Source organism: Dipodomys ordii, unplaced genomic scaffold, assembly GCF_000151885.1.
Source record: "Dipodomys ordii isolate 6190 unplaced genomic scaffold, Dord_2.0 Scaffold156, whole genome shotgun sequence".
NCBI lineage: Eukaryota > Metazoa > Chordata > Mammalia > Rodentia > Heteromyidae > Dipodomys > Dipodomys ordii.
The window spans coordinates 2,635,027-2,653,914 of record NW_012267372.1 but is presented as its reverse complement, the minus strand read 5'-3'; the positions used below and the strand labels follow the sequence as shown (position 1 = coordinate 2,653,914).

Sequence of the window (18,888 nt, the reverse complement as noted above, 5' to 3'; positions counted from 1 at the left end):
AAAAAAAAAAAAAAAGGGGGGGGCCAAAGAGGGGGACATGCAATGTGTGTGTATGTTTGTGTGTGTGTACACACAAGAAATAAGTGAAAGATTGCCTCTAAAATCTCTAATGGGCGTGGCCTTCTGGGGGCGTGGCCACAGGGGAGGCCCGGTCGCCTTGAGGGCACCGCCCAGAGATGGGCTTAAGGCCCAGCCAAGGAGGGTGGTGGGTGTGGCATAACCGCAGGGGCGGGGTTGGAGGCGGGGCTACCGAGGCTCTGGCTCTCATTGGACACGCAGCGGCGCCGGGAGCCGTCCAGGACCAGCGGGGGCTCACAGGTGCAGTGGTAAGAGCCCACCGTGTTGATGCAGCGGCCGCCCTCGCAAGCTGGCTCCTCGTCTGCGCACTCGTCATTGTCTAGGGAAGCAATGGAGGAAGGGGATTGTTAAGTGGCAGCCCTCCTCTCCTTCCCATTTCTCTTCCCTAGTCCCTTGACAGTATGATGGATAGAGTCTAGACTCCAAGAAGGCCTTCCCGCTGTGACTGGACCCAGCACAGGGGTGGGTGGGGAGCTGTAGGACCCTCACCAACACACTCCAGCCGCTGTGCGTGGTAGTAGTAACCGTTGCTACAGTAACACGAGTAGCCTGGAGCGGTGTTCACACACACCCCACTCTTGCACACCTGGTCCCGGAAGAGCTGGCATTCGTCCACATCTGCAGGAAGGGGGGAGAGACAATGGAGCCCAGCCAGGGCAGGGGGGAGGCAGGCTGGATGAAGGGAGGGTGTGACCGCTGGGGAGGATGCAGAGTCTCAGGAGACATAGGGGCAAAGAAAATAAATTCATTAAAATTAAAAATGAAGACAGATCAAGAAATCCAGAGAGAGAAAGAAAAGAAAATAGGAAGAGACAGAGACAGAGAAACGGCCAAGGGTGGGTCAGGGTATGGAGGGTGGGTGAGGGCTAAAGTCTGGTCTCACCTCGCCAAAGGCTCAGGTCTCCACTGGACGCCAGGTAGCCACGACCGTGGGGACACAGTGACTGGTACTCAGCTACACAAAGAGACAAGGCTAAGCCTAGACCCCTGCGCTTGCTGCGTGTGTGTGTGTGTGTGTGTGTGTGTTGGTACTGGGGCTTGAACTAAGGACCTTGTGCTCTTGTTTGGCTTTTCCCCATTACAATTTGAGCTACACATGACTTCTGGCTTTTTCCCTCCCAGTTCTGGAGCTTGAACTCAGAGCCTGGGCACTGTCCCTGAACTTCTTTATGTTCAAGGCTAGTGCACTACCACTTCCAGCTTTTTCTGCATATATGGTACTGAGGAATCGAATCTGGGGCTTCATGCCTGCTAGGCAAGCACTCTACCATTGAGCCACATTCCCAGCCTCTCACAGACATTTCTGCCTGGGCTGGCTTTGAACTTTGATCCTCAGGTCTCAGCCTCTTGAGTAGCTAGGATTACAGGCGTGAGCACCAGAGTCTGGCTTCTCTATGTGCACCTGTGACCTCTTCCTCAGTTCCCATGGTCCTCTAATTCTATCCAAACCCTCACCCTGTGCCCACCTGTCTCAGTGCCTGGGCACTGCTGGATGCGACATCCGCTGCCCCAGCCTTCGCCCACGGTACAGCAGCACTCCTGCCACGTCACGTTCCGTGCCAGGATGTTGTCACATGCATCTGGGGCTGCCGTGTCAAAGTAGCACTCCCGTCGCTCGCTGCCCACAGGCCCCTGTCTAGGTGGGCTGGGCCGGCGGGGTGCGGATGGAGGGGGTGGCCTGGCTGGCAGACTGGGACTGGCAGGTGCCTGGGGTTGTGAGCCTGGAAAGGTGCCTAGAGAGGAAAAAAACAGGGGGGAGGGAGTTAGGTCAGTGTGTGTGGAACGCTTAACCCTTCATGTCACAGAGGAGGAAGCCGAGGCCCCGAGCATGGCACCAGTCATCAGTGGCACAAGAACACTTCATACTTCTTAATCTGTCATGATCTTTTTGCCGTCTTCTAATTTATGCCTTGTGCACACGTGTGTGTGTGTGTGTGTGTGTGTGTGTGTATGTGTGTGTGTGTTAGTACTGAGGCTTGAATCCCAGGCCTCACTTTTTTTATTTTTTGGGGGTCAATCATGGGGCTTGAACTCTGGGCCTGGGCACTGTCCTGGTGCTCTTCAGGTCAAGGCTAGCACTCTATCACTTGAGCCACAGCACCACTTCTGGTTTTCTGGTGGTTCATTCGAGGTAAGAGTCTCACGGACTTTCCTGCCCGGGCTGGCTTTGAATGGTGATCCTCAGATTTCAGCCTCCTGAGTAGCTAGGATTACAGGCGTGAGCCACCACTGCCCAGTGGCCTCACACTCTTATTTAGTTATTTCTCTCAAGGCTGGCAATCTATCACTTAATCCATACTTCTACTCTGGCTTTTTTGCTAATGAAATTAAGATCAGAGTCACTTAGATTTGTCTGGGTGAGTTGACCTTGATTCTCAGACCTCCACCTCCCCAACTAGCTAAGATGACTGTCCCCCATCTCTTTTGTTGTTATTTGAGACATGATCTCACTTTGGAGCTCAGTCTGGTCTGGCACTTTCCATCTCACTGCCTCAGTTTCTCTGGTGTTGGGATTACAAGCTTAGCTTTCTGTTAGACTTTGAGGCCTTAAGGACAGAGATTGGGAACATTACTGAGACCCCAGTGGCTACAATAAAGTCTCAACACATTAAACACTCTGTGAACACCTCCTGAATGCAGTAATTTGGCAGCATCTAGGCCAGGATGTAGATCTCCTGAGAGAGTCCTAATATCCATGGCAACCCACTCGGTCAGAACTTTTGTTGTTGTTGTTGTTGCTGTTGAAAACAATAGCACTAACTGGTGGCAGCTGTCCATATCAGGGCTGGTCAGGCCACAGTGCTTTCCTACAGGGTCAGCAGCCACCAGCTAAACAAATAAACAAACCATTCTCACCAGCAGAGGTCCGTGGGGGGACACAGCGTCCAGTCATGGGGTCAAACTCCTCAGGACTGCTAGGGCAGACACACAGGAAGGAGCCTTCGACATTCTCACACAAGGCAGTTCCACACACACCCTGCAGTGTTGCACACTCGTTCACATCTGTAAGCAGGAGATAGGAACACACATCTGTAATTCCCTGAACTCTGAAAATCTGTGCTTTCTACTGTAATGAAAAAAAAATTTTGTCTGGTACTAGAAATTGATGGAACACTCAGGACTTCATATTTGCTAGGCAGGCACTTCACAGTTGGGCCAGGCCCCCAGCATGCTTAACCAGCGAGTGGAAGTATGGGTCAAGTGGTAGAGCACTAGCCTTGAGCAAAAAATAAAAAGGTCAGGGACAGCACCTATATCTGAGTTCAAGCCCCAGGACCAACACACACACACACACACACCAGAAAAATAGTGGCTCAATGGTAGTATCTGGGGGCTAGGAAGATGGCTCAGTGGTAGAGTGCTAGCCTTGAGCTGAAGAGCTGAGGGACAGCACCCAGGCCGAGTTCAGGCCCCACGACCGGACCAAAAAAAAAGCAGAAAAAGTCAGAAGTGGCGCTGTGGCTCAAGTGGTAGAGCCCTAGCCTTGAGCTGAAGAACTGAGGGACAGTGCCCAGGCCCAGAGTTCAGGCCCTATGGATGACCAAAAAAAAAAAAAGTAGTATCTAGCAAAACACCAAAGGCTCAGAGTTCAAATCCCAGTACTGCCAAAAAGAATCATGCACTTTATATATGAAATGGACTTCAAATAAAAATACCCACAAAACATACTGAATTTTAGTTAATGATATGCATAAATACTGAAGAATTCAAGGGATTTATGTACCAAGGCCCACAGTCTAATTATAGAATCTACCCCCAAAATTATACAGATTCATGGACAGACATGAAAGAAAGCAGGTTAGAATCAGCCAGGTGCTAGTGACTCATATCTTTAATCCTAGCTATTCAGGAGGCTGAGATCTAAGGATTGTAGTTCAAAGCCAGCCTGGGCAGGAGAGTCTGGGAGATTCTCATCTCCAATTAAGCACTAAAAAGTCCTAAGTGGAGGTGTGACTCAAGTAGTAGAGTGCCAACCTTGAGTAAAAAGGCTCAGGTACAGCATCCAGGCCCTGAGTTCAAGAACCAAGACCAACACACACACACACACACACACACGAACTGACAAGCTAGTTCTTCCCTACCCTCCGGCCCCAGCCACCCCCAGGAGCCCCGTACCCACGCAGTGACGCCCGTCCCTTGCCCCCTCGTATCCCTGGTCGCAGAGGCACTGGAAAGAACCAGGTAGGTTCTGGCACACTGCATGAGCACCGCAGAAGGACCGGTTCCGGCATTCGTCCACATCTGCAACCATCAAAGAAATCAGGACACCTCTGGAACTTCCACCTCAACACCCCCCCCCACATCTCACTCACTGCATGACGAACACCCACCCTGGCAGCCGCCGCCCGGGGTGGGCTGATAGCCAGGGTCACAGGCTGGTACGCAGCGGTAGGAGCCAGGGGTGTTCTCGCAACGCTGAGCTCCACAAATAGCAGAGCCATATTCCTGGCATTCGTCCACATCTTCAAGAGAAAGAGAAAGAGAAGAGGGAAGTGAGCTCAAGGGCGGGATGGATGGGCTCTGAATGCCACCTCCACGTCCCACAATTGAGAAGTTGTTGTGAATCTGATATTCAAGGAATCTGAGCTTCCAGAGATGAGTTAGTGCCCAGAACACTGTCATTTCTCAAATAGCACAATCAGAATGGACCTCAGGCCTTTGTATTTGCTCTTCTCTCTGTCAGGTATACCCGCCATTCAGCAATCTGCCTTGCTTCCTCTCTCATGTCAATCTGCCTTGCTTCAAGCTCCATGACCAACCAAAAAATAAAAGATAAAAATAAAGACATAAAACAGTGCCTTACCTATACTATGGACCCCATAATATTCATTATGAATCCTGAACTAATTTACATATTGCCTATCTCCTACATATTAGATCCATGAGAACAGAGATCTTTCTTTCTTTCTTTCTTTCTCTTTCTTTTGTCTTGTCAGTTGTGGGACCTGAACTCTGGGCCTGGCCGCTGTTCCTCAGCTCTTCATCTCAAGGCTAGCACTCTACCACTTGAGCCACAGTGCCACTTCTGACTTTTTCTGCTTATGTGGTGCTGAGGAATCAAACCCATGGCCTCATGTATGCAAGGCAAGCACTCTACCACTGAGCCACCTTCCCAGCCCAGAACAAAGATTTTCATCTGACTCTTTTCTTGTTTGTGGTCTGAGTGTCTGGCACATACTATACTAGCTGCTTAATAAGTTCTTTGGGAATTAATGCATGAGATCTAGTGACACTAATTGAGGTTTAGCAAGCAGAGAGCCCAAGGCAACTCACAAGCATTTTTTGTTTGTTGGTTGTAGGGATTGAACTCTGAGCCTGGGTGCTGGCCCTTCAGCTCAAGGCAAGTGCTCTACCACTTAAGCCACAGCACCACTTCTGGTTTTCTGGTAGTTAATTGGAGATAAGAGTCTCACAAACTTTCCTGCCCAGCCTGGCTTTGAACCGCAATCCTCAGATCTCAGTCTCCTGAGTAGGAGTACAGCTGTGCGCCACCAATGCCTGGCCCACAAGCCCTGCAGCCTCCTGCCTCGGTTAGCTCTGTGCTAGGTGATTCTTGGCTTGTCCAGGTGACTGGGAAGTGTCCTCCCCAAGCCTGTGCCTCCATGATAGAATGCAAGGACACGGAGGACGGGGAAAGGTAAGAGTTAGGGGAAGAGTGCCTTCCTCCCGGACCATATGACAGGGTGTCCCTTTTCGTCACCCAGGAAGCAGATTGGAGTGGTGGGTCTGTCTCACCATCACAAGTGCCCTCCGGGCCAGCGTGATAGCCAGGATCGCAATCCTGGACACAGCGGTAAGAGCCAGGGGAGTTCTCACAGCGCTGGGACCCGCAGAGGGCTGAGCCCTGTTCACGACACTCGTCAATGTCTGAGGAGGGAGGCATGAAGGTCAGATGGGGTAAGCGGGGGAAGGTCAGGTGAGTTGGAGGGGATAGACAAATTAGAGGGGAAGTAGAGAAGAGATAGGGTCACCTGGCCTGCCCACTAGACCTAAGCCCCGCCCATAACCACATAGCCCCGCCCCATGATGACATGGCCCCCCCATATACCTGTAGCTCCACCCACAAGTCCCAACAAGTGCCAAAGCCTTTCCCACAAAGGTGGCAGGGGGAGCTGGGAGGGGATGTCGAAGCTGGGAGGGGAGGGAGGAAGAGTTTGGGGGCACGATCAGATCAGGGGCCCCCTCACCCAGGCAAGAGGCCAGGTCTGGGCCTGTACGGTGTCCCGGAGGGCAGATGCACTCGAAGGAGCCATCGGTGTTGGTACAGACACCGCTCTGGCAAAGGTCCTCTTCGCTGCACTCGTCCACATCTGCAGAGTATCCCAAACCGGAGTTCGCCTCCTTCCTCCATTAACATCCCAAGCCACACACCCCTCCCCTGCCCTTTTCCCAGCCACTCCTGGGCCCTTACAGCCTTACCTCACCTGGCAGAGGCCCCACCCCTTTCTGCAAACCCCGCCCCCAAAGGTTTAGGGACGATCCTTTCCAACCACTATCCAGACTCGTCCTCCTCCCCCAGTCGGGGTTCCCCTGCTTCACCCTGAAATCACTTCCCGGAAGTCCCACCTCCCTTATTGCAAGGAGACACCCCTCCCCTCCCCAATTATGTAGAGACCCTATTCGACCCTCTTCCACTTTTTCAGGGTACCCACCAAGGCAAGATGCTCCGCGAGGTCCGGGCCGGTAACCAGGGGCACAAGTGCAGGCAAAGGAGCCGTCAGTATTGAGGCACTCGCCGTGGGGGAAGCAGAAGTCACCTTCCAGACACTCATTTATGTCTAGGGTACACCAGAGAGAGAGAGAGAGAGAAGCACGCCCACTAGACACAAGCCCCGCCCACAGCGGGCTAGGGTACGCCAGAGAGAGGCACGCCCACTAGACACAAGCCCCGCCCATACTGATGTAAGCCCGCCTCCACCATATATGGCCACACCCACAACAGTTGTGTCTCCGCCCTGAAGTCCCACCTAAGTGCCCATCCCTCTCACAGCTTCTCACACTTCTCCAACGGGCTTTCTCATTCGGGAGCCCTGGCCCTAACTCAGGCCCGGGGTCGCTCCCCTGCTCACCAGCACAGGGTCCAGGTCGACCCGATGGCGCCCGGTAACCCGGTGCACAACTGCAGCGGAACGAGCCTTCGGTGTTGGTGCAATGGCCGTGGAGACCGCAGGGGGCTCCTGAACTACACTCATCCACATCTATGGGGGTCAAATGACACAATCAAGTTTCATGTTCACAGGTCAGGGAGTCAGGAGTCACCTTTAGATTCATGAACCAGGGCTGGGAAGGTGGCTCAGTGGTAGAGCGCTTGCCTTGCATGCATGAGGCCCTGGGTTCGATTCCTCAGTACCACATAAGCAAAAAAAAAGGAAAAAGAAAAAAGCTGAAGGTGGCACCGTGGCTCAAGCGGTAGAGCGCTAACCTTGAGCTGAAGAGCTGAGGGACATCGCCCAGGCCCAGAGTTCAGGCCCTATGACAGGACCCCCCCAAAAAAAATAGGTTCATGGACCAGGAGGGCACCAGTGAGCTTAGGCCTGTAATCTTAACTACTCAGAAGGCTGAAATCTGAGGATCCTGGTTCAAACCAGCCCCAGCAGGAAAGTCTGTGAAGACTTTTATCTCTAATTAACCAGCCAAAAGCGAAAATTGTGTGACTCAAGTGGTAGAGTACCAGCCTTGAGTGGAAAAAGCTAAGGGACAGAGCCGAAGCCCTGAGTATAAGCCCCAATATTGGCACAAAGATTGAAGTAGGTAGATTGATAGGTGGATAGATTCAAAATAAATAGATTCAAGATAGATAAAATAGACAGCGCAGGTGGCTCAGGCCTGTAATCCTAGCTATTCAGGAGGCTGAGATCTGAGGATCAAAGTTCAAAGCCAGCCCAGGCAAGAAAGTCCGTGAGACTCATCTCCAATTAACCACCAGCAAACCAGAAGTGGCACTGTGGCTCAAGTAATAGAGTGTTAGCCTTGAGCTGAAGAGCTGAGGGACAGCGCCAGGCCCAGTTCAAGCCCCACCACTGACCAAAGAAGAAAGATAAGAGAGACTTAAGACAGGTTCAAGATAGATAATAGAGGACAGATTCCAGATAGAAAAGATTCAAGATAGATAGATTGGTTGATGGATTGATCCCAGGATAGGTTCAGGGATTGTGGTCTGGTCAGGTAAAGAGTCACAGCTGGGAATTGTTGTCCAGGTAAGAGGACTAAGGTCCAGGTTAGGTTAGGAGTCAGGTCAAGCTTGTGGTCAGTCTGGGGGTCATGGTCTTGGGTCAGGGGTCATGGTCTTACCAGTGCATCTGCCACGATGCAGATGATGGCCAGCAGGGCAGGCCCTGCACTGGAAGGAGCCAGGGGAGTTTACACACTCCTGCCCAGGACAGGCCAGGTGGTTCTCACACTCATCCACATCTGAGGAGCAGGGGAGAGGGTGCCTTGAAGAAGCAACCTGACAAGCCCTCCCCCATCCACACTCCTCCCTCCCTCCCCGGCCTCACCCTTGCACTCCGAGCCAGCAGCGTTAGGTTGGAAACCAGTGGGGCAGATGCACTGGAAACTGCCTTCTGTGTTCTCACACCGCCCATAGGCACAGGGCGAAGGGCTCCGGGCACATTCATCCACATCTGGGTCAGAGGGGAACCAGTCAAACTGTGAAAGGGATCTAGACACCTCCCCACAGTCAGCTCCATCTACTTTTTCAGCCTTGAGTCAGCCTCCCAGGAGGCTGTGTGTGTGTGTGTGTGTGTGTGTGTGTGTGTGTGGTGTATGTGGTGTGTGTGTACTAGAGCCTGAACTCAGGGTCTTTTCACTTAAGCTATACCTCCTGTTTTGGCTTTTTACTGGTTAGTTGAGATGTAAGCCTCAGGGACTTTCCTGTCTGGGCTGGCTTTGAATGGGGTTCTTCAGATCTCAACCTCTTGAGTAGCTAGGATGAGCCATTGATGCCTGATGAAACCATTCTTTGCCCATGTCATAGGCTCTCGGCCTACCCTACCTCATCCAGATCCCTTTCCCTGTGTCTTTGTTAGTGACACACTCCCACCTTCTCAGTATCCCATCCCTCTGCCCCTGGCCTTGGTCTCTGAGCCCAATTAGGCTGCTCTGTCCCACAGTAATATGGCTCTCACAGCAAGCAGTGGTGCTGCAGGACCCAGCACCCTCACCTTGGCAAGGAGCCCCTGGTCCTCGGGAGCGGAAGCCAGCAGGGCAGGCACAGTGGAAGGAGCCAGCCGTGTTGTCACAGCGGCCTGGCCCGCAGGGTGGGGGCTCCTGCGCACACTCATCCACATCCTCTTCACATGTTGAACCCCGGAAGCCAGCCGGGCAAACACAGCGGAAAGAGCCAGGCAGGTTCTCACAGACCCCACGGCCACAGAGGCCCGGGCTCTGGGTGCATTCATCCACATCTGTGGGGTGGAGAGGTGGGGGCAAGAGGACCGTAGGATCACTTGCTCCTTTATTCCCTGAGGCTCCACCTGGCTTCCCTGACCATCAACTTGACCTTCCACCCTCCATCATACCCTCTCCCTGCCTGTCCCTGTGGTTCTAATTCTCCATCCTCGCATTCAGCCTTTCTTGCATCCTATTAATTGGCCTCTCCTGCCTCGGGTCACTCTATAAAGGCCCTAGATCTGGTTCCAGGACCTAGGGTTTCCACCAAGCCAATTTCACTTTTCTCCATGATCCACTCACCAACCCTCATCCCTGCTAGAGGCTCCCCCTTCCTCTTTGCCCACTCTCCCTTCAGCCCCTCACCCTGGCAGCTGGCTCCATGAGGTGCAGCCTGGTACCCGGCGGGACACACACACAGGAAGCTGCCGGGTGTGTTCTCACAGCGCCCGCGGTCGCAGGGTGGCGGTACGCGGCGGCACTCGTCCACATCTATAGGCAGAACAGAACTGGGGTGGCTGGGGAGCGGGCAGAGAGTCCCGGGAGAGACTGGAGGGGGCGTGGCCACCGTGGGTGTGGCCACCGTGCTGATATCAGAGTGGGGGCGGAGTCTGCGAGCGTGGTCCTGGTCCTGGGGTGGATTCAATGGGCGGAACCCAAGTGGGGGCGGAGCCTGGGGGCGGAGCCCGAAAGTGGGAAGGCCTAAAGGAAGGGATTGAGCCAGGAGGCCAGACAAGGGCGGCTGTCCTGGCTAGGACCAGAGGAAGACCGTGAGGGGGGGCAATTCGAGAAAGAGATGGAAGGGACCTCTGAGCACAAGAAAGGGAAAGCAGGAGCAGGGATAGAAAAAGAAAGGCAGTTTGAGATGGGGAATCTGGTGCGAGAGGGATGCAATCAGGGCAATCGGGATGGTTTGTAGGACAGAGGCGGGGCCTGGGGACGGAGCTAGTCAGGGATGGGGAAGAGGAGGGGATAACGGAAGAGTCAAGCCAGGGCCTGGTTTGGAAGAAAGCTAGGCAACAGTAGAGGCCAACCGCCAGGAAAAGAAGGGCCAGATTGGGAAGAGGGGGCAGGGCAGGAGCCAAAAAGAGGTCTGGAGCTGATCTAAAGGAGTGGGCTGGGGCTGGTGAGACCGGGCAGTACTAGGGGCTGGGCCCTTTGGGGAAAGAAAGGAAGGTCACTGCGACTCTGGAGTGAGAGCAGAGGCCAGAGCCAGGCAATGGTGGGACCTGGAGCCAGGCTGATAAGTGTCTCACCCAGGCACTCCGTAGCCCTCGGGCTGGCTCGGAAACCCGGGCCGCACACACAGCGGAAGCTTCCTGGTGTGTTCTCGCAGCGCCCCGGAGCACAAGGAGAGGGTACACGGCGACATTCATCTAAGTCTGAGTGAATGGAAGGGGAGGGTCACCAGGTGATGGGCAGGGCCCCACCCTATCCCAGCACCCACGCCCCGCCCACCTCCTCAGTCCAGCTCACCGACACAGCGGGTACCCTGGGGGCTCAACCGGAAACCCGAGTCGCAGGCACAAGTGTGACCACCAGGTCGGGATATACATCGGCCTGGGCCACACACCTGAGGGTTGCGCTGACACACACCAGAAGAAGGACCTGGGGAAACAGAAAGAGGTCCAGTCAGTGAAGTTCCTCCAATTCTGATCTCAATTCCCTCAAATTCTCCACCTAAAACACCTTTAGGGACCACTTCTCCCCAAGTCCAATCTTAGAGGAGAATCTTATTCTTCTTTATCTTGAAATACTTGCATTTGAGTTGTCAGAATCTGCCCACCATGGCTCTCTAGCTGGTGAATACTTCAGAGGTATCTCACTGAAACCTCATGACCATCCTCATTTTACAGCACAAGAAACAGTCTCAGAGGACTTAAAGGTCTCTTTCAACTAATAGAGAACTGAGACCAATTCTGGTGCCAGGACCCAATCTAATTACCATGCAACCCTCCACACATTCTTATCTCTTCCTACCTGACCCTTATCTGTATTTGATCTCCTCTAGTCTTCCCTCCAGAATCCCTGCCACCAACACACTCCATTCTCTACATCACCTGGCTCAGGAATTTCAGGGCCAGTCCAGGCAGGGATGCTGGGAAGAGGAAACTCAGGGCCAGGTCTGGACTCAGGTCTGGACTCAGGGTGGGGCTCAGGTCGAGGCTCAGGTCGAGGCTGAGGCCGAGGCTGAGGGCGAGGTTCTGGGCGATGAGTAGGCAGAAAGCCTGGTAAGGAAAAGGTATTAGGGAGTGGGGACTGAATTTGAAATAATGTCCCCCCACTTCCTAGAACCAGCTCACCTGTAGGTGGCCGAGAGGTGGCTGCGGGGGCACGTGGCTGACTGAGAGATACTCGAGGTGGTTCCTGAGCCAGGGGTCTGGTGTTGTATCGGAGGTCAGAGGCTGAGTAGTGGTAGCCAGGGCCAGCAGGGCAGATCTCACGAAAACCCTCTGGAAACAAGACAGGGAGAGAAAGAGGAAAGAAGCAGAGAACAGTGGACAGGAGGGCCTTGGCTGGGGGACAGGGCTTGGTTTGAGAGAGTATGCCAGGAGTTTTGCTTGGATGCAGGGACGGGGTGGTGTCCTGCAAGTCTTCGAGAGTAAAGATGAAACTACAAACAGTTTTTACCCATTTGGGATGATGGCAGGGACTGGGGGTAAGAATAGAATCTAGTTTGATAGCTATAAGGGTGAGTTGGGGGAACAGAACCTATTTGTGGTAGAACTTCTTAGGGAGTGCTCTAAGGGGGGGTGAAGGCGCCTAAACTGAAGGCTGTGTCTCCAGAATTGGGGCTCTGACTAAAGCTCTGAGACAGAATTCCATATCTCAGGAGCAGAGGGTTGAGGGGAGGAGAATGCACTGAGACAGACTAACTTTAACGTGGAGTGGTGCAGGGGTGGGTGTGGCTAAGGATGAAGGTGAAACCTCCAGCCAATCAAGAGGGCACTGGGGGCGTGGCCAAAGCTAGGACCATTGGAGGTGGGGCGGGGGGCTTGAGTGCTCTAAACCTCCTAGGAAGAAGCCTGTGTGGATCCTGGCAGCCTGGAGGCACTTACCCGAGCCGAAAGGTGGGCAGAGCTGGCAGCCTCGACCCCAGGCTTTGCCCACACGGCTACAGCAGCAGATCTGTTTGGTGATGTTACGCAGAATGGGCAGCGAGCAGCCGCCATCCCGAAGTACGCGGAAGCAGGGCCCCTTTGCCTCTGAGATCACGTGTTGGGCTGGGGGAAGGGGAGAGCATTGGCTTGGGGGGGGCAGGGTGGGGAGTAGGGGTAGGACTGCGAGATTGGGGAGGTAGAGGGATCACCCCAGGAAAAGTTTGGTGGGGGCAGAATTGGGGGGAACGTTTTAAGACAATGAAGGGCCCAGGATTGGTTTGGGATGTGGTCTGAGGTCAGAGCCGACTGGGGATCCAGCCCCTCTGCTGGCAGCTCACAGATGCAGCTGCTGCGGGATGAATCCAACAGGAAACCGTCGGGACACACGCACGTGTACCCGCCGCGCGTGTTGGCACATTCCCCGTGCTGGCAGCGCCCTCCGGTCGCACACTCGTCCACATCTGCGTGAATTGGGTAAAACTTCACCGTGGAAAGGGCCACGTGATTACTAGCCCTCCGACCCGAAAACCAAGCTCCACCTCACCTACACAGGATCCATTAACCCTCTCAAAGCCAGTGGGGCAAGGTCCATCGGCTCCACCCACTCTGTTTCCTGCAGAGAGAAGAGAGCGGTGGGCAGAGAGGAAATTAGTGCGTGCAGAACAAAGATGGGATGGTAGGGACTAAGAGGTGTGGAGTCTGTACACCCTCACTTGGGAGGCTCTTGAAGTTCATGGATATCAACAAGGCACAAAAGCAAGTTGGGAACCCAGGGGCCAAAGTCAGAAAATGGCTAGAGACCAACGCTGGTGGCTCACACCTGTCTGCCATCTTGGCTACTCAGGCAGGAAAGTCTGTGAGACTTTTCTTTCTTCTAATTTTTGCATTTTGTTGTTGTTGTTATGTGTTACCGAGGAACCCAACTCAGGGCCTCATGCATGCTAGGCAAGCACTGTACCACATTCCCAGCCCGTAAGACTCTAATAGCCAATTAACCACCGAAAAGCCAGAAGTGGACCTATGGCTCAAGTGGTAGGGCGTTGGCACTGAGTGAAAATGCTAAGTGGCTACACTCAGGACCTGAGTTCAAGCCCCAGCAGACACCCAAAGAAAATTGTAGCCATGAAAATTGTTGGCTCATGACTGTAATCCTAGCTACTTAAGAGGCTGAGATCTGAGGATCACAGTTCAAAGCCAGCCAAGCAGAAAAGTGCTGGTGAGACTCTTGTCTCCAGTTAACCACTCGAAAACCAGAAGTAGCACTATGGCTTAAATGGTAGAGTGCCCAGGCCTTTAGTTCAAGCCCCACAAAAGAAAATTGTAGGGCTGGGAAGGTGGCTCAGTGGTAGAGTGCTTGCCTTGCATGCCTGAGGCCCTGGGTTTGATTCCTCAGCACCACATAAGAAAAAAGCCGGAAGTGGCGCTGTGGCTCAAGTGGTAGAGTGCTAGCCTTGAGCTGAAGGACAGCGCCCGGCCCAGAGTTCAGGCACCATGACCAGACCCCCCCCCAAAAAAAAGAAAAAGAAAAAAAGAAAAGAAAATTGTAGATGTAGCTTAAAAATGATAAATTTCTAGTCCTAGCTAGAATTGGTGGTATGTCCTTGGGGGGGGGGAGGCAGCAGGAAAAGTTACTAGGGGGCTGGGAAGGTGGCTCAGTGGTAGAGTGCTTGCCTTGCATGCACTGGTCCTAGATTCGACTCCTCAGCACCATATAAGCAGAAAAAGCCACAAGTGGGGCTATGGCTCAAGTGGTAGAGCACTAGCCTTGAGCTGAAGAGCTGAGGGACAGCGCCCAGGCCCAGGGTTCAGGCTCCACGATTGACCCAAAAAAAAAAGTTACTGGGGCTCCCAGTACCTGGGGGCAGGGGGGGCGGGGAACAACCCTTGAGGCTTACCCAGGTGCTCCGAGCATGGCTGACAGTCGTGAACGCCCCAGGCCACGCCTTCCCCTCGACAACACACTTCCTGAGTTCGGAGCCCGGGCAGCGGTGATACACACTGTGGGGGATGCATTGGATGAGCGCGTCCCCACCTGACGGCACTCCCCGGGCTCCTTCCCAAGGGCCTCTTCTCACTTCGCCTCGGCGCAGCTCCCGAAAGCAGTAACCGAAGCCCGAGGCGTCCGAGTAGCCATCCTCGCGGGGGGCGCTCTGGGCCAACACGGTGTAGGGCGCAGCCGCCTCCGCCCGGGCCGCCGCCTCCGCCCTCGCCACGGCCTCGGGATCCGCCTCCTCCCAAGGGCCCGACACTCGCTCCACCTGGTGGACGACCACCGATGCCTCCTGCGGGTGCTCCACGTGCACGCTCACCATGGATGCCACGCCTAGGCAGAGAGGGCAAAGGGATGTCTATAAAGGGGGGGTGGGGTCACATGGGGGTGGGGGAGCGTGCTAGGACCGGGAGGAGAGGTACTGGAGAATGTCACCAAGTTGGAGGTCAGACAACAGGGACAAGGGACTGCGCCCCTCACCGTGCTCGTCGTCGCGGTGGTTGGCCAGGGGCATGGTGTACACGGAGCGGGTGATGCCGGGCATGGCGGGGGCTGGGGGCCGGGCTCCTGAAGCATGCAACTGGCAGAACTTGCCGGCGAAGTCCGGAGGACAGAGACAACGGTCAGGCTTCACGCACACCCCGCCGTTGTGACAGATCAAGGGACACAGAACTGTGGGTGGGGAGGAATCGAGGACATGCGAGATCGGCGCCCACACAGGGCAGGTTCCCCTCATGCCCACGCACCCCATGCTAAGTCAGCCTCCAGCGTGGCAAGTAGGCCGCCAAGCTACAGGGGAGGGGGGGTTAGGCAGAGGACATCTTCTGGTTTTTTGCTTGGACCGGATGCAGTGGTTCAGCCTTTCTTTGTGTGTGTGAGCTGGTCCTGAGGATTTAACTCGGGGCCTGGACGTTTGCTCAAGGCTAGCGCTCTACCACTTGAGCCACAGCACCACTTCCAGCCTTTTTCTGTGTATGTGATACTGAGGAATGGATTCCAGGGCTTCATGCAAGCTAGGTAATCACTCCTCACTAAGCCACATTCCCAGTTCCCTATAACTGACACCTGCTTTCGCCCATATTACAGCAATATCCACTTTCTGCAAGAACGTGTCCCGGCCCCGCCCACCTTCTAGACCCCGCCCACCAGCCTTGAATCCCCGCCCACTGCCCCAGCGCAGCCATTGATCATGGGCCCCGCCCACTGGCCAAGCACCCCTTTCTCATCACCTTTTGCCGCGGGTCTCCCAGCCTCACCCAGTCGTCTATTACCTTCAGTCCCGTTTACCCTTCGTCCTCACTCCGATTTGCCCTCCTTCCTTTATACCCAGTCTTCCCCCCCCACCCCCGCCCCACCTCCAGTAGAACCTGGGCGGGATAAGCAGCAGGAACGCGACTCCCCTTCGCACGCCCTCGCCGGGCCCCAGGCCACCTCTGGGCGGGGCACTGCCAGCTGTGCGGCGGGGTAAACAAAAGAGAGGGGGTGCGGCGGGGGCAGGGCGGTGTCCCCACATTCCCCACCCTTGGGGAGCCCCGGGACCACAGAGCCAAAGGGAGATTGGATGTGTCTATGGAGGGCACCCCTCCCTCTCTTCCTCCCCTGAAAACAGCTGGAGACAGCTGTGCCGAGGGGAAGGAGGGTCGGCAGACCGCCAGGGCGGTCCAGAGAGGGGAGTTGGGATTCTGAGCCACCACTGTAGAGGGGGGAAAAAAAAAGCACAGGAAAAGGCCACCTCAATTTAGAAGGGTCAGGGGACAGGAGTCCTGGGAGGACATCAGCTAGGTTCCCGGTACTCTGGTGTTCAAAGACAGCTTAAAGTTTCTAGAACAGAGAAGGCTAACTCAGGAAACAGAGGATCCCTTTTAAGTCCTTTAGGGGAGAGTTACCTAGAAATCAGGGCAATCAGAGCAAGCTTGGATGAAGTGGTAGTTTCTAGCACCTAAGAACCTTCACTGGCTGGGACTCTAAAATACTGTGGAAATCCCTTCAACCAAGAGATTGGGTGCCACCCCTGCCCTAAGTCTTTTGAATTGACTTAGGGGAGGGGAGAGATGAATCTGGAGTTTGGGGGATAATCCACCAATCAGGACCAACTCTGAAGTTCTCTGAAGATAGATGAGATTCAGTTCCTGGGAAGGGAATCAGCTGGATTTGGAGAGGCAGGAATTAGGGATCTCTGGGATTGGGGTATTCCCTTGGAAATCTAAGGAAATGTGACCCCTTTGTGGGCTCCCCAACCAGGGAGGGGAGTTATCATTGCACAGCGCTTGAAGTCTCGGGTTTCTCCTGGAAATGGAAAAAGTGGTCAAGGGACAATACTAGCATTCTCCAGAGAGGGCCACAGTTTGGGGGAATTACTTTAAAAGACTGGGAGGGAACTTGGCAGGAGGAGTTCCATCTCCAGAGTCTGTTAGCAGGGGTGTGGAGGGAACTCTAAATCTAGAGGCAGAAACTCAGGGGTCCCTGGTTAGAAGCATATCTGGATTCCAAATACTGTGGGGGGGGGCGCTTTGAGCGGCAGGGCCTATAAGAAGCTTCACTAATCTCATTTCACTAAGAATCGAGATTCCAAAATGGGAAGGGTCTCGGATGGAAATCCTGGGAAGCCAGCCAGACCCAGAGGCACTTCCTAGCTGCAGAAAGTCCTTCTCTGCCTTATCTTGGGCCTGGTTTGAGACTACCAGCCTCGATTCCCTTGAAAGGTGCCCAGGCTGGAGCGTTCAGCTAGATGAGATGAGGACATCGGGGTCCTGTTGAGGTCAGCCTTCCTTCCACATGCCCCTCCTTGTGCCTCCAGGGGCTTGGCACCCGCCTGGGCACGGCGCCTGGCACGGGCACGTAGGGGCTGGGCCGGGAGGGAGTGAAGGAAGGAAGGAGGGAGGAAGGGGAGGAGAGAGGGAGTGGCAGCGGGCGGGGGCTCAGGCGGGAGATGAGCTCACGCCGGGGCCGGGTTAGGCTGGCTAGAGGCCAGGCTGGGCGAGTTCTCGGAGCCAGGGGCCCCCACTCCCCACTCCAAAGGACCTGAGGGATGAGAGGCAGGGAGGATTCGACCCTCCCTGTAGTCTGCCCACCTCCACAATCTGGAACAACAGGTGGCCGCCGTTCTTTTCCATCTTACCTGAGCCCCCACCCCTAAGGCTCACCCCCCCCAGGACCGGTGCATACTCTTCTCCAGTCTCCTCCGCCCCCCAGGGGGCGCCCCTTCCCCAGGCCTCCTTTCTGGATTTCTGAAGCATGTGGGACCCCCCCTGTAAAATGCCTCCTTCTCCCCCCCCAAAGGCACAGAAAGTGGGAGCCTCCACCCCACACACACCCCCACCGCTGCTCCCACACAGCCCTAAAAAAAAAAGGAAAAAAGTGTTCCCTTGGTTCCCCGGGGACCCATTACATAGACACTCCAAGTTAATTCCCTTCCCAAAAGTTCTGACGCTCCCACTTTTGACTCAAAGGCAAAAGCCGGCCCCAGCCCCCTCACGTGGGACAACACTGGTCCCCGGGACCTCAAACTGCTTGCAAAATCCAGACCCTGACGACCCACCACCCCGAACTAGGAGTGTGAGCCCCTCATCTTCCCTACCCTAAGCATTAACTCTCTCCACCCCTCAGCACTGATGCACATGAAATCTGGGCTCCTTCTCCCAGCAGGATTTTTGTCTCTCCCCCCCATCTCCTGGGGTCCTCCTCCCTCAGGGCACCCCCCGATTCCTTCGGCAGCATCACAGCCCCCCCTTCCCTGCACTCACAGGCGCGGAAGCCGGGTCCCCCCGGGGCCGCCCCGCCGGGCGCGCCGCTGTCCACGCTGGTGGCGTTGCGGGGCGCGCAGGTCGGGGTGCAGCGGGAGCCGCTGGGCCCATGGATGCAGCGCAGGCCGCACACGGCCGGGGTGAAGCGCACGCGGAGCCGCTCTCGGGGCCGGCCCTGCCCGGGTTGGGGCCCGAGCAGCACCAGGAATGACACCCAGAGCAGCCGCGCGCCGCCCGCCATGGCTGCAGCTCCGCCGCCCCAGCCCGCCCGAGGGGCCCGGCCGCGCCCGCCCGCCTGCCCGCCCGCCCGCGGGGGAGGGCGGCCGCGCCCCCGCCCAGGCCCCCTCCCCGGCGGCCGCGCAGGGGCGCGTGGGGCTGGGCGCTTAGCCAGAGGCGCGAAGGCTGGGCGCTAGACGCTCAGGGGGAAGGGGGGCGCCCCCTCCGCACCCCCACCCCGCACTCCAACAAGTGGAAGGAACTGGCATGGGAGCACCCGGGAAACGAACAGGTGGGGGTGGAAGAACTTCCTCTCCCCCACCCCCCACACAGAGTTAAATCCATTCAAGAGGAAATTCATAAAATGTAG

General features: G+C 55.4%; 1 protein-coding gene across 1 annotated transcript; it reads right to left on the bottom strand.

The window, feature by feature from the left end:
• Positions 1-182: 182 nt before the first annotated feature.
• Ltbp4 (latent transforming growth factor beta binding protein 4) lies at positions 183-18,555 on the bottom strand. The gene is made up of 26 exons (XM_013032622.1): positions 18,303-18,555; positions 15,040-15,231; positions 14,645-14,892; positions 14,465-14,567; positions 13,114-13,182; positions 12,908-13,030; positions 12,528-12,692; positions 11,772-11,921; positions 11,529-11,696; positions 10,945-11,076; positions 10,725-10,850; positions 9,835-9,960; positions 9,243-9,485; positions 8,577-8,702; positions 8,371-8,490; positions 7,149-7,277; positions 6,732-6,857; positions 6,267-6,389; positions 5,815-5,946; positions 4,410-4,541; positions 4,195-4,320; positions 2,935-3,081; positions 1,545-1,811; positions 962-1,033; positions 568-696; positions 183-397 (listed from the first exon to the last, which is right to left on the bottom strand). The coding sequence occupies exons 1-26, from the start codon at positions 18,541-18,543 to the stop codon at positions 183-185; spliced, it is 3,930 nt and encodes a 1,309-aa protein (XP_012888076.1). The 5' UTR covers positions 18,544-18,555.
• Between the last annotated feature and the right edge of the window lie 333 nt (positions 18,556-18,888).